The 14,132-nt window shown below is 34.0% G+C and overlaps 1 protein-coding gene across 2 annotated transcripts in view; it reads right to left on the bottom strand.

Annotated features, from left to right (window-relative positions):
• RAD9B (RAD9 checkpoint clamp component B) overlaps window positions 1-14,132 on the bottom strand; it is a 45,752-nt gene that overhangs the window by 11,443 nt on the left and 20,177 nt on the right. Inside the window, exons 7-10 of one of the 2 annotated variants that reach the window (XM_074297508.1) lie at window positions 10,189-10,295; window positions 10,044-10,108; window positions 9,013-9,129; window positions 8,141-8,381 (exon numbers count right to left, since the gene is read on the bottom strand). In XM_074297508.1, coding sequence (XP_074153609.1) covers window positions 8,141-8,381; window positions 9,013-9,129; window positions 10,044-10,108; window positions 10,189-10,295 — 530 coding nt within the window. The remainder of the gene's footprint in view (window positions 1-8,140; window positions 8,382-9,012; window positions 9,130-10,043; window positions 10,109-10,188; window positions 10,296-14,132) is intronic. The other variant, XM_074297516.1, reaches the window with a different exon arrangement.

The raw sequence follows: 14,132 nt of genomic DNA on the forward strand, positions 1-14,132 counted from the left end.
ATGCATAATATAGTTTTACATATATTTATATCAAATGATGGCCTTCTCTAGTATGGGGTAAGATGGAGGCAGGAAGACAGTGCAGAACTTAAAATAAAACAAAATAAATAAATTTCTAAAAAGTATTCTTTGTTATAAGAAATAGCTATTTGGGGCCAAGATTTGGGGAAGACACAAAGGGAAATATAGGTAAGATGGAAGATATCAACATAGATCTATTCTTTAAAATATGTTGTGTAAGTTTTTATTGGCAGCTAGGTGGTTCAATGGATAGAGTGCTTGCTGAGCCTACAAGTCAACTCATCTTCTCAAGTTCAGATCTGACCTCAGACACTTACTAGCTGTATGACTCTGGGCAAGTCACTTAACCCTATTTGCCTCAGTTTCTCATCTGTAAAATGAGGTGGAGAAGGAAGTACTGTATTCAACATGCCAGAAAATTTGGAAAACTCAACAGTGGCTGCTAGATTGGAAAATATCAATTTATATCCTGATACTAAAGAAGGGGAATGCCAAAGAATGTTCAAATTAACAAACCATTGCAGTCATTTTACATGCCAGCAAAGTTATGTTTTAGATTGTGCAAGATAGGCTTCAGTAACATGTAAATCAAGAATTATCGGAAGTGAAAAAAAGCCATTCTCCAATTGATAAATGGTCAAAGGATATGAAGAGACAATTTTCAGATGATGAAATTAAAACTATTTCCCCTCATATGAAAGAGTGTTCCAAATCACTACTGATCAGAGAAATGCAAATTAAGACAACTCTGAGATATCATTACACACCTGTCAGATTGGCTAAGATGACAGGAACAAATAATGATGAATGTTGGAGGGGATGTGGGAAAACAGGGACACTAATACATTGTTGGTGCAGTTGTGAAAGAATCCAACCATTCTGGAGAGCAATCTGGAATTATGCCCAAAAAGTTATCAAAATGTGCATACCCTTTGATCCAGCAGTGCTACTACTGAGCTTATATCCCAAAGAAATATTAAAGAAGGGAAAGGGACCTGTATGTGCCAAAATGTTTGTGGCAGCTCTTTTCATAGTGGCTAGAAACTGGAAAATGAATGGATGTCCATCAATTGGAGAATGGTTGGGTAAATTATGGTATATGAATGTTATGGAATATTATTATTCTGTAAGAAATAACCAACTGGAGGAATACAAAGAGACTTGGAGAGACTTACATCAACTGATGCTGAGTGAAATGAGCAGAACTAGGGGATCATTATACACTTCAACAATGATACTGTATGAGGATGTATTCTGATGGAAGTGGATATCTTTAACATAGAGAAGAGTTAATCCAATTCCAATTGATCAATGATGGACAGAATCAGCTACATCCAGAAAAGGAATACTGGGAAAGGAGTGTAAACTGAGAGCATTGGGGTTTTTTTGTTTGTTTGTTTTGTTTTGTTTTGTTTCTCTTCCCAGATTATTTTTACCTTGCAAATACAATTCTTCCTTTGCAACAACAACAACAAAATTCAGTTCTGCACATATATATTGTACCTAGGATATACTATAAGATATTTAATATGTATGGGAATGCCTGCCATCTAGGGGAGGGGGTGGAGGGAAGGAGGGGAAAAACTCGGAACAGAAGGGAGTACAAGGGATAATGTTGTAAAAAAAAAAAAAAATTACCTATGCATATGTACTGTCAAATAAAATGTTATAATTATAAAAATTAATTTTAAAAAAAGAATTATTGGAAGTGCAGGTTGGTTTTTATTTTTTAATTAATTAATTAATTTTTTTGCTGAGGCAATTGTAGTGATTTGTCCAAGGTCACACAGCTAGGAAGTGTTAAGTGTCTGAGGGCAGATTTGAATTCAGGTCCTCCTGACTTCAGGGCTGGTGCTCTATCCACTGTACCACCTAGCTGCCCCCAGGCTGGTTTTTAAAGAGGCAGAGGAACTAAAGACTAAATTGCCAACATTCGTTGGATTATGAAGAAAGCAAGAGAGTTACATAAAAACATCTACTTCTGCTTTACTGACTACACTGAAGTCTTTGACTATGACAAGAAAATGGCAAGTCATCAAAGGGATGGGAGTACCAGGTCATCTGACTTGTATCCTAAGGAACCTTTTTGTGGGCCAAGAAGCAGCCGTTAGATTCAATAGAACACGAATCAAACATAGAACATGAATCAAAAGCCTGAATTAAGGTTGCTAGCAGAAATATCAACAGTCTCAGATATGTAAACAATATCACTAAAGGCAGAAAAAATTTAAAAAACTTCTCTATGAGAGTGAAAGAAGAGAGTGTAAAATCCGGCTTGTAGCTTAACATGAAAAAGCCCCTAAGATCTTGGTCTCATCAATTCCTAAAAAACAGAGAGAAAAGAAATAGAAGCAATGTTATATTTCATATTCTTAAGCTCAAAGATCACTGTAGACAGTAACTGCAGCCATGAAATTAAGACTGTTGCTTCTTGGTAGAAAAGGTAAAGAAAACCTGGATAGCATACTGAAAAGCAGAGACATCATGTTACCAACTAAGGTCTGCATAGTCAAAGCTATGGTTTTTTCCCAACAGCAATGTATATGGATGTAAAAGTTGTATTATAGGGGCAGCTAAGTGCCACAATGGATAGAGCACCAGGCCTGGAATCATGAGGACCTGAGTTCAAATCTGGCCTCAGACACTTAACACTTCCTGGCTGTATGAGCCTGGGTAAGTCACTTAACCCCAACTGCCACAGCAAACAAAAAAAAAAAAAAACTATAAGGAATGCTGAGCACCATAGAATTGACACTTTCAAATTGTGGTGTTAGAGAAGACGTTTGAGAGTCCCTTGGAAAGCAAGGAGATCAAATCAGTCAATACTTAAGGAAATTAATCCAGACTGGAAGGTCAAATACTGTAGCTGAAGTTTAAATACTTTGGCTACATGAGAAGACAGGATACATTGGAAAAGACCCAGATGTTGAGGGGGGGAAATGAGGGCAAAAGGAAAAGGGGATGGCAAAGAATGAGATGGATAGAGTATCATGGAAGCAATGAATATGAACTTGGACAGACTCTGGCAAATAGTGGAAGATAGAAGGGCCTGGTGTGCTGGTACGAAGGGCTGGTATAGTCCATGGGGTCACTAAGAGTCAGATACAACTTAAATGACTGAATGATAACAGCCCATTCTACAAATCTGAAAATGTATGTTAAAGTTGATATTTTAGAGATACTAATTATTTTAAATTAATTATTCCTATAGAACCCAAATTCAGGATTCTGGCAAGTTTCTTGCCTAATTCAGCCATAGTCTTCTTGACATTAGTGAGATCTGTGATGATCTGTGAATATTAATGTTGTTAATTTGTTCTCAGTTTTATAAGGGCCAGATAGAAATAGTCTGAGGAGAAGCTGCTAGCCAATTATTATTCTTTTAAATCTAATAATCTGTGGACTTTTAAACAAATAGATAAAATGATTGCTTTTTTTAAAAACTGAGTATTGCAATGTAAGCTCATTTTCAGCAGATTCACTGAAAACATTTTGGAACATCTCTAATAACAGGATCATAAATAAATAGAGATCATAGGTTCTTTGACCTGTTTCTACATGGTTTTAATATCTACTACTAAGTCTTTACATATTAAAAGCTTTCCATTCCATAGAGTTTGAAGATTTTAAGAGGTCTATAATCTCAAAGCCGTATTCTAAAATTTTTGTGGATCAGTATCATGTCTGGAAGGCTGTGAGCAACAGTAAGGAGTAAGTATGCTCCAGTCCTAAAATATTTTATGGGTTGAATTCTCAAGATTTTAGCATTTGTGTCTGTAATGTGAAGATTTGTCTCCTGGTAGTTTATAAAGAATAATGTATCATTCTAGTAGCCAGATTGTTTTTCATAGATCTGGTAAATGCCACATTTTGGCAGCATGCTATGATATGTTATCCAGCAGCCACTGTTTCAATGCCTAATGTGGACTGATTGTTACTATTGGGATAGGGATGCTGGCAAACAAATCTCCTTTGTCTTGTGTTTATTCTCTTAGCTGCATCTGCAAATGCTCTTAGGATGAACTGGCTTCTTGAATCTCATGACAAATTTTGCTCACACTCCTTTTCTCCTCCACTAGTCTTCCCTATTTGTAAGATGGTGTTGCTCATAACCTCACACATCTTTTAAATACCAGTGTTGTAAAGGCTGTACAAAAGAACCCTTTTGTAAGGTAGTCTTTGGTATGGATATGGCCAATGCGGCAGCCAATCTGGTGTAAGCATGCCTGAATGTATCAAGACTGGCCCTCAAACAAAAAGAAATCACAATCTGTCACTGGGATTTGTTTGCAGCTTTACACCAAGATGAGATCTGCTAGAGCTTGTACTTAGCTGGAATAGTCTTTGAGGGGCTTGGATCAGTTTGATGTCACCAATAGACAATAGAGTAACATTGGAGATGCCATATGGCTATGACTCATTGAACATCTCTATCTCTACGTAATCAAAATTGTAAATTTTGATTTATCTCAATTTCAATGTCCATCCCTTTTGACCCAGAGATCTCATTGTGAATTATATATGCCGAGGAGATTTTGTGTGTGTGTGTGTGTGTGTGTGTGTGTGTGTGTGTGTGTGTGTGTGTGAAGGTTTTATATACATAAGTATGTTCATTAGCAGTCCTTTTATAGTAGCAAAAATCTGGAGATAGGGACTCATAAATTGGGAAATAGATGAACAAACCTGAGCACCGAATATGGTGAAGTATTCCTTGTTACAGGAAATAAAAAGCATAAAATCAGAGATGCACCTAAAGACTTGTATGAACTGATACGAGTGAAGTAGATAGAACCAGGAAAACATTATTCACAGTAACTACAACATTGTAAATAACCACAAGTTGAATGCAGCTAAATTATAATGATCAATCCTAGTTCTAGGGAAGAGCTAAAAAAAAATGCATTTCTTTTCCCTTCATTTCAGAGTAGTGGATTTGGGGCATGAAATATTACAGTTTCTCAGTGGATTGTTTAGTTTTTTTTCTCTAAAAATCCCTCAAACTTTCATGTTAGAAAAAAGAAAATTCTAGTGAACAAAAATAAAATAGCAAAAAAAAAAAAAAAAAAAAAAACTGTAGTGAAGCAAATTCCCTCATTGGCCATATCTAAAAATGTGTCTTATTCTTCTTTTGGAGTCCATCACTTCTCTGGTAGGAGATGGGGAATGTGTTTTAGCTTTGATCCTCTAGATTATGGTTATCATTGTACTGATCATAATTCTAAAGTCTTTTAAAATTATTTTTCTTTATAATGTAATTGTTTAAATTATTCTCTTGGTCCTTCTAGCTTCATTCTGTATTAGTTCAGATATACATTCCCAGTTTCTTTTGAAACTTTTCATTTCATCCCTTCTTATGTCACAAACATTCCATTACATTCATATACCATGTATTGTTTAGCCATTTTTCATTAGGAGAGCATCCCCTTAATTTCCATTTTTTGCTGCTCCAGGAAGATCTGCTATAAATATATTTGTACATATATAGTCTTCTCCTTTTTATTTGCTTTCTGACATATACCTAGGGTGTTATCCCTGAGTCACAGGACATGCAGATTTAGTAACTTTTGCTATTTAATTGCTTTCCAGAATGATTGTGCCATAGATCTGTGACATCTACCAACAGTACATTTGTGCTTTAGTTTTCCCACAGCTCCTCTAATATTTGTTGTTTTTCTCATATCATCTTTTCCAATTTGATGACCATGATATACTTTTTAATTTGTTTTATTTTTCTGGTTATACATGTATATTAACTTTTAAAATACACATTTCTTTATGAATCATGTTGGGAGAGAAAAATCAGACCAAAAGGAAAAAACCATGGGAGAAAAAAAGCAGGAAAAAAAATTGACATAGCATGTGTTGATTTACATTCAATCTCCATAGTTCTTTTTCTGGATACAAATGGCATTTTCTATCCAAAATTTATTAGGATTGTCTTAGATCACCGAACCACTGAGAAGAACCAGGTCCTTCATAGTTGATCATTGCACAATCATGCTCTTACTGTATACAATGTCTTCCTGATTCTACTTGTTTCACTCAGCATCAGTTTGTGTAAAACTCTTTCCAGGCCTTTCTAAAATCAGCTTGTTCATCATTTTTAAAGCTTTTTATTTTCAAAACATGCATTTTTGACATTTGAGCTTATGAATTTTTTTCTCCCTCTCTTTCCCCATCCCCCTCCTCTAGACAGCAAGTAATCCAATATATATTAAGCTGCTATAACTATTTCACAATTATCAGTTCATTATTTTTTACAAAACAATAATTTCCCATTACTTTCACATACCATAACTTATTCAGCCATTCCCATATAATGGGCATCTATTCATTTTCCAATTCTTGCCACCACAAAAAGCAGTGGCATTGCTGGATCAAAGGGTATGCACAGTTTTATAGCCCTTTGGGCATAGTTCCAAATTGCTCTATGAGGTACTCTTTTATTTACTCTTTCTTACACGGGATAACATGCTGTATCAGGGAAGAAGGAAATATCTAGTACAAACTTGCACATAATAGGCACTTATTAAAAGTTTGTTTCATTCATACATTGAATAAAACCATAAATCTACTGAAATGGTTCCAATAATAAAATTATCTGACCAAGTAATCAACAGAACTGACTTAACTGCATTTTGGGGGAGGAAAAGGAAACCTCATATAAAATAAAAGATGCTATAAATTTTTACAATTAACAACACAAGAATGTTTAATGTTTCATTGATTCATATCCTAACCTACTTTTTTCCCCTTCAGATCTCCTACAGTATTTAAAATTAATATATTCTGTTATGTTAAAATTGTAATGAGCAACATATAAAACCTAATTAATTTGGACTTATCACTGTGAAGTCTGACACTGGTCAGGCTAAGATGGGATAAAGTTTTCCTTCAAGGAAATTTTCTTTTTTTTTAATTGAAGCTTTTTTTATTTTCAAAACATGTGCATGGATAATTTTCTTTCTTTTTTTCTTTTTTTTTTTTGAGGCTGGGGTTAAGTGACTTGCCCAGGGTCACACAGGTAGGAAGTGTCTGAGACCAGATTTGAACTTGGGTCCTCCTGAATTCAGGGCTGGTGCTCTATCCTCTGCGCCACCTAGTTGCCCCTGCATGGATAATTTTCAACATTCACCCTTGAAAAACCTTTGTTCCAAATTTTTTCACTCCCTTCACATCCCCAGATGTCAAGTAATCCAATATATGTTAAATGTGTGCAATTCTTCTATACATATTTCCACATTTATCATGCTGAACAAGAAAAATCAGATTAAAAAGGAAAAAAATGAGAAAGAAAACAAAATATAAGCAAACGAGAAAAAGAGTGAAAATACTATGTTGTAATCCGCATCCAATCCCCACAGACCTCTTTTTGGATGCAGATGACTCACCCTCGCAAGGGTGAATGTTGAAATGCTGAATATTGAAAACTATCTTCGCATATATTTTGAAAATCAAAAGCTATTATTAAAATAAAAGGCTTGGTCACACTGTGACCAATACAGTAATCCAAGATAATTCCAAAGGATTCATGATGAAAAAATGCTATCTACCTTTAGAGAGATAACTGATGTACTCTGAATGCAAGTTGAAGTGTGCTTTTCTTATTTTTTTTGCGCAATATAGCTAATATGGAAATATGTTTTACATGACTTCAAAGGTAATAAATGATATCATATTGTTTTCTTTCTCAGTGAGAGAGAGGTAGAAAGAAAGGAAAGAACTTAAAACTCAAAATTTTAAAAAGGATGATAAAAATTAATAATAAAAAATGGAACTCTGATCTCCTGACTCATAATTCAAAGTCCTCCTACTTTTGACTTCCCTTAAAACTCAAAACTGTGCCCTAGCACCAAAAACCTTCATCCCCACAAGCATCCCCTTTTCAGCTCCCTTTTAGGTGTTGTCTTCACTCATTAGAATATAAACTCTTTGAGGGCAGAATATAAACTCTTGTCTTTTTGTTTATTTTCGAAACCATAGCTAAGAACCTAGAACATAAGTGCTTTAATAAATACTTCTTTGTTCCTTACTTTGGGCAGGTAATTTTTTTTCCTGAGCTTCTCAATGAAATTTTTTTTTAAATTATTGAGACACGCTTCCAATAATTTCCCTTTACCTTATTATAGACTTGAGTCTTTGGCATCATCTCTCTCATGACACTAAGGTAGTTTTCTGTTTTGGCAATGTGTGTGTCCACTCTTTTCACCGCAGGAATACTAAAACTTTTTAATTCATTGGTGGCAATCTGTCTCTTATTGCATAAGGGTCTCTTGGATGCTGCTTTGACTATGATTGGCTCCTTCTCTGTGTGTGTCATCTTGCCTTCAATGTTTAACTTTGACTTTATCAGATTTGGCCTAGAGTATTAATAAGGAATAAAAAAAATGGTTACTTTGAAATATGTCCCATGGATTGAGAAAGAAAAGCAAAATGGCATTTAATAGCATTAGATTTAATAATTGTAGTTATTCATTTCTAGTACATTTTATACAAGAAATAATATATAGCCAATTGCTGAATGCCAAGAATCAAGTAAAGTCCTCTTCCAACTGATTTTCTAAGTAAACCAAACTGATTATATAAATTTGGATTATAATGCAATAGAGATACATGACTGTCCCTATATTTCTGAGGAGAGCTTAATACAAGGAATTTTGGAACCTACTTGTGAAGTTTTAATCTTGATTGAGGAGAAAAAACTATACAAAGCAAAAATGAGTTTTGAATGACTAGCAAATGTCAGTCAGGCAAATTAATTAAATATTTGGTAAAGGAGAGAATAGAATCAGATGCAATTAATTTCTTTTATGAGTATGGCTAGTGTCTCACTAGTTCTTGTTATAGCTTTTTTTTCCCAACTTGGAAGAGATTTCCAATTTTATAATGTATATTTCCCTTATTCTCTAATTGAAGGTCACTGATGATATCAGAATAAAGTTGCAGTGGTTTGGGGTTTTTTTTACTCATTTAGAAAGGAAATATCTTTACCTTTTCAGGTTTTGTGAAAGGAGTGAACTTTGAGAAGATATACTTTGAACATCAGCTATTGAAGCCAAAACAAAAGTGACTTCTAAGATAATTTCATCAATGTTGAAAGCCACAGGTCTAAAAAGGTAAAATCACAGCATAAGTGACATTTGTATCCTCATATAAATCACAGAAATTAGCAATACAGTGAGAGATACTTAATTTTGGAATAGAAATAGAGAAGCAGAAACATCTTTTTTCTCCATTCATAGATAAAAAGATACAACACAAGGTTTGCGTTAAAAATCCTTTATAACATGCTTTAGTTTTTTAATAGTTAATGTATTTGAGTCATATAGTTTATTATTATCGGATTCATTTTATAAATTGTTTCACTTAAATACACAATAGAAAACTTGCAGTTATCTTTGATTTAGAAATTATATGCTAAGGTTCATTTTATTTTATTGTTGATGTTGTTATTAACTCAGATGAAATAGAGTAGCTTCATCTCAATGCAGATCAGCTGAAGCTTTAACTTCTCTGTTCTTCTGGCAGAGGTTGGTTGACTCCTCATAAAGAAGCTTGGCGACACTCCATTTCTAAAAGCTCAATATACTGGTGCCAGACTTAATTTGACATCCCTTCAGTTTTAACCCTACTACAATTAAGAAATCCCAAGCTCAAGCAATCTATCAGTCTCCGCCTCCTCAGCATCAGTGACTATGGGAGTGTACCACCACAATCAGTTGGTAAGGTTTATCTTAAAATAAAAATATAACTTTATAAGTGCCTAGTAATGATATTACACAAAATTACCTTGTATAAGATAATCAGTGCTCTGTCAGCAGAATGCAGTTTCTAGGTTAACTATTTTCAATGTGAGATTCTAGAAGCTTTGATCACAATATACATCAATTAATAAATTACTTATTTAATACATTTTGATTAGATTAGATTTTTATGTATGATATTATATATATATCAATTATAATTTTATAATTTGTAATAAATTAATACATTACTACTCAATAATATGATAAGGGACTTACTTTCCAGAAAGATCAAAATAAATAGAGACAGGAGCAGCTGTAGCTTCTGAAAATGCTACCAGTCCCTAAAAGAAAAAAGGTTAGACATCTATGAAGTAGAAGTAATAATTATAAACTCTACTGTGAAGAAAATATGAGTTTTTACCCTAAATTCTTTAAGACAAACTGTTACTTCAGAGTCAACTCCAACTTGAAAGTAGTCAAATTCCTCAGGATCAAGATGCATTTCAGTGTACGTAGCCTTGGCAAAATCTGAACATTAAGAAAAGAAAGGATGAAAGAAGTCAGATCCATAATCTCTGATTGTTGAAGTATTCTCAGGAACTTTAATTGGCCACTTTTAAGTTTTACTTTGAACAAAGCTATGCAATTGATGACATTCTCTCTCCAATATTGGTATCAGGTAAGTGATGAGATTAGACAAATGCCATGCACTTTAAGGAATTCAGGTGGAAAGTTCCTTATAAATAGAGATTTTCAAAAATGAAAACTTTTAATGCACCATGAGTTTCTAATGCAAAGGATATTAAAGTAAGTCCTTTTTCATCTATTCTCTAATTATCTGTTTCATTGTAAGAATGGAGCTTGATTAAATAAAGCAATTCAGCCTACACAGAGTTAGGGGTGTTCTACCTGAGACAGTTATCATATGAAGACATATCTTGATTGTTCACTAGGTGTGAACAAGCCCTTTGCTTTGACAGGATATATGTTCAGAGTAGCTGAGAGACATAGGAGCCATGAAATGGCAAAGTAGATAGAGAGCTGGGCCAGGAAGGCCTGAGTTCTAATCCAGCCTTAGACACTTACATGCTGTATGACTCTGTTGCAAGCCAACCTTTGGATAACTCAATTTCCTTCTCATTAAAATGGACATAATAATAGCTTCTACTTCTCGGGGTTGTTGGAGAATAAATAAGAATATTTGTTTCAGGGACAGCTAGGTGGCGCAGTGGATAGAGCATCATTGTGAAGTCAGGAGGTTCAAATCTGGTTTCAGACACTTAATATAGCCCTGGGCAAGTCACTTAACTTCAATTGCCTCAGCAAAAAGCAAATATATATATATGTGTATATATATATACACACACACACATATATGTATATATGTATATACACACACATATATGTATATATGTATATATACACACATATATGTATATATGTGTATATATACATATTTATGTGTATACACACACACACACACACACACACACACACACACACACACATATATATATATATATATATATATATATATATATATATATATATATATATTTGTTGTTCAACACTTAGCTTTACACTAGCTTTAAAGTTCCTGGCACATGGTAAATGTTAGATAAACGTTAGTCATTATTATTGTTGTTGTTTATTTCTCATGCCTTTTATAGATTATAAAATGAGGAACTAATGGAGGGTTCAAGATATCAAAGTGCCTGCTGGTGGAGAGGAAAGAGAGCCACTCCTGAAAAGGATCTACATGGAAAGGAAGACGAGAATATGGCAGTTCCAGTCTTTGCTTCTTCTCCTTCCACCCTGGCCCGAGGAGGATGATGCAAGCTTTGGAAGGCCAGAACTTTTAGACTTTCCATCTTCTCATCAGCATTCTAGTAGCATCCCAGAACAAACTCTGTCAACTCTGTCAGATTCTGCACAGGGAACCAAGGGCAAACTGGGAACAGATTCCAGAAAAAATACACCATACCCAAGGAGAAAATCTTGATAAGTCTATTAAAAGAACTTCCAGGAACTACTGTGCCACTTATGCTTGCCAAGCTTGAACCCACTTTTCCCTGAACTCTGTACTGGTGGTACAATCACAGACTTTGGAGGGAAAGAGTTATACCAATTACACTAACTATTGGTTGGCTGATTGTTGTCCTTCATTCTTGAAGAGGATCAAAACATCACCATATTAGAGTGGAGTTACAGTGTATCTGACTGTGGCTGATCAGACCAATGTGAGTCTGGAATGCCACAGGTCAGATACTAATAGTAAGAAAAGACCAATATCTCTAGGGTGAGTCCTTCACAGGACTAGTTTCTACTTTTGGTGTCCACCTGATCTATATAACTCTCGTCTTGGCTCCAAGAAGCTGTAGCATGCCCAGCAGGCACATCTGATAAACCATTTCAGCAGACGGGTTATACCAGGTTGAGGGTAACCAAGGGATCTTAAAAATACCAACTATTTTACTTTAGTAAATACACCTTTCTAAAAATAATTAAATCTCGCTGACTAATTAATAACAACTATGTGAGATGATCACTAGCAGGGACTACATTAGAAAGATACTCTGGAATCCCAAAGGACCAGAAGATCCAAGTTCTGGGGACCTGAATTGTGAATGAGAAGAGTAAATGCAGACTTTATATATGTTTATATTTCTGCATAATAAAAATTCATCAAATATAATGGTATAGTCAATGCCAATTTGTAACACATAAGACTAGTTTTATTAGGAGGGCAAAAGACCTACAGTAAACGTGGAAAGAAGCACTGGATTTGGGGTCTCAAACCCAGTCTTACTATGTATTATGTAACTTTAGACAATTCAGCTAACCTCCCTGAGCCTTTTCTCTTCTCTGTAAAATGAGAGAATAGAGCTAACATTTATTATAATTTTTATTATAATCCATATAATTTGTAATTATATAATTTATATTTTAATTATATATTTTATTAATAAACATTAAGGATCTAATATTGACAAAATATTGTTTAAATGGTCTGTAAGTTCCTTTCTAGTTCTGCGGATCTCATTTTGTGAACTATACAATATATTCAAATGCCCTTTAACCGTAAAGGAAACTAAATCAATGTAAATTTTGCAATACATTGTAAACATTCAATTTAAAATGCATAAGCAATATTTATTTTAAGACATTCTGCACAATTCCATGTCAGGAAAGTGAAATTGTTACTTCAAACATAATTGTTCTTTTCTAAGTTGATCTAAGAACAGCTAAGTCCTTACAAGAGAATACTTTAATTTTTAAAGTAAAGATAAATGTTTAATTTATGCTTTCAAGACCTTAGATAAGTTAGGAAGATTTAGTCAAAATAACAATTGTATGTATTCAAATTCTAAGCTATACTTCCCTCACAAATATTTTATAAGAGGCTATCTTATGTTTTTGATTACCAAAGTAATCTTGAGCAGAAGAAAACAATTCCCTCTTCCCTCACCATACACACTCACCTTTAAACAACACAGTAATGCAAGGGATCTTTACTTGTTCCTATAAGTAGAGTCTTTCAGAAATCAAGTTTCATTTTCAAATGCCTACAACAAAAGACTCAGGAAACCCAAGTTCAAAACCAAACTCTCCTCCTATGTGTTGCTGGACAAATTCCATTTCAATAAGGTAAAATTCCTTTGTTTATAATGAGAGAATTGGACTAGATGATCTCTGAGGTCCCTTCTAGGTCTAAAATCCTATGAGTCTATGACAAAAGCAATGTAAACTTACATGTTAAAATCCCTATTTGATCTGAAATTGTACTAACTAACCATTAATGGCCAGTTGTTAGATGTACATGGGAATTAGCAACATTTTTACTCTTCTATAAAAATGTCAGAATCACAGTTTATAATTCTAAATTAATTATTTTTTTTTACTTAAGTGAGAATCCTACATAGTAAGTAGAGCTGTGAGTTTTTTTGGTAATGGCAAAGAACTGGAAATTTAGGGGATGCCCATCCTTACAGGAATGGCTGAACAATGGTTGTATTTGAATGAAGTGGAATATCATTGTGCTGAAAGAAATGAAGATAGTTTTTTTGAGAAACTTGGCAAGACTTGTACAGACTGATACAAGATGAAATGAGCAGAACTAGAAAAAATTATATTATCATATCAACATTATAAAGTTTTAAAAGATTCAAAAATTTTAATCTATACCATGATCAATCATAATTCTTGAGATTCAATGTTGATGAATGTTATCCCCCTCCTGACAGAAAGATGATGGATTAAATATGAAGAATGAGAAATGCATTTTTCAACATTGTCAATATAGAAATTTGTTTTGCAGGAAAATAATCACTAGCTACAAGTTGCAATTACTAGTTCCTTTTTCTT

This window comes from Sminthopsis crassicaudata, chromosome 1 (genome assembly GCF_048593235.1).
Source record: "Sminthopsis crassicaudata isolate SCR6 chromosome 1, ASM4859323v1, whole genome shotgun sequence".
In the NCBI taxonomy this organism is placed as follows: Eukaryota; Metazoa; Chordata; class Mammalia; order Dasyuromorphia; family Dasyuridae; genus Sminthopsis; species Sminthopsis crassicaudata.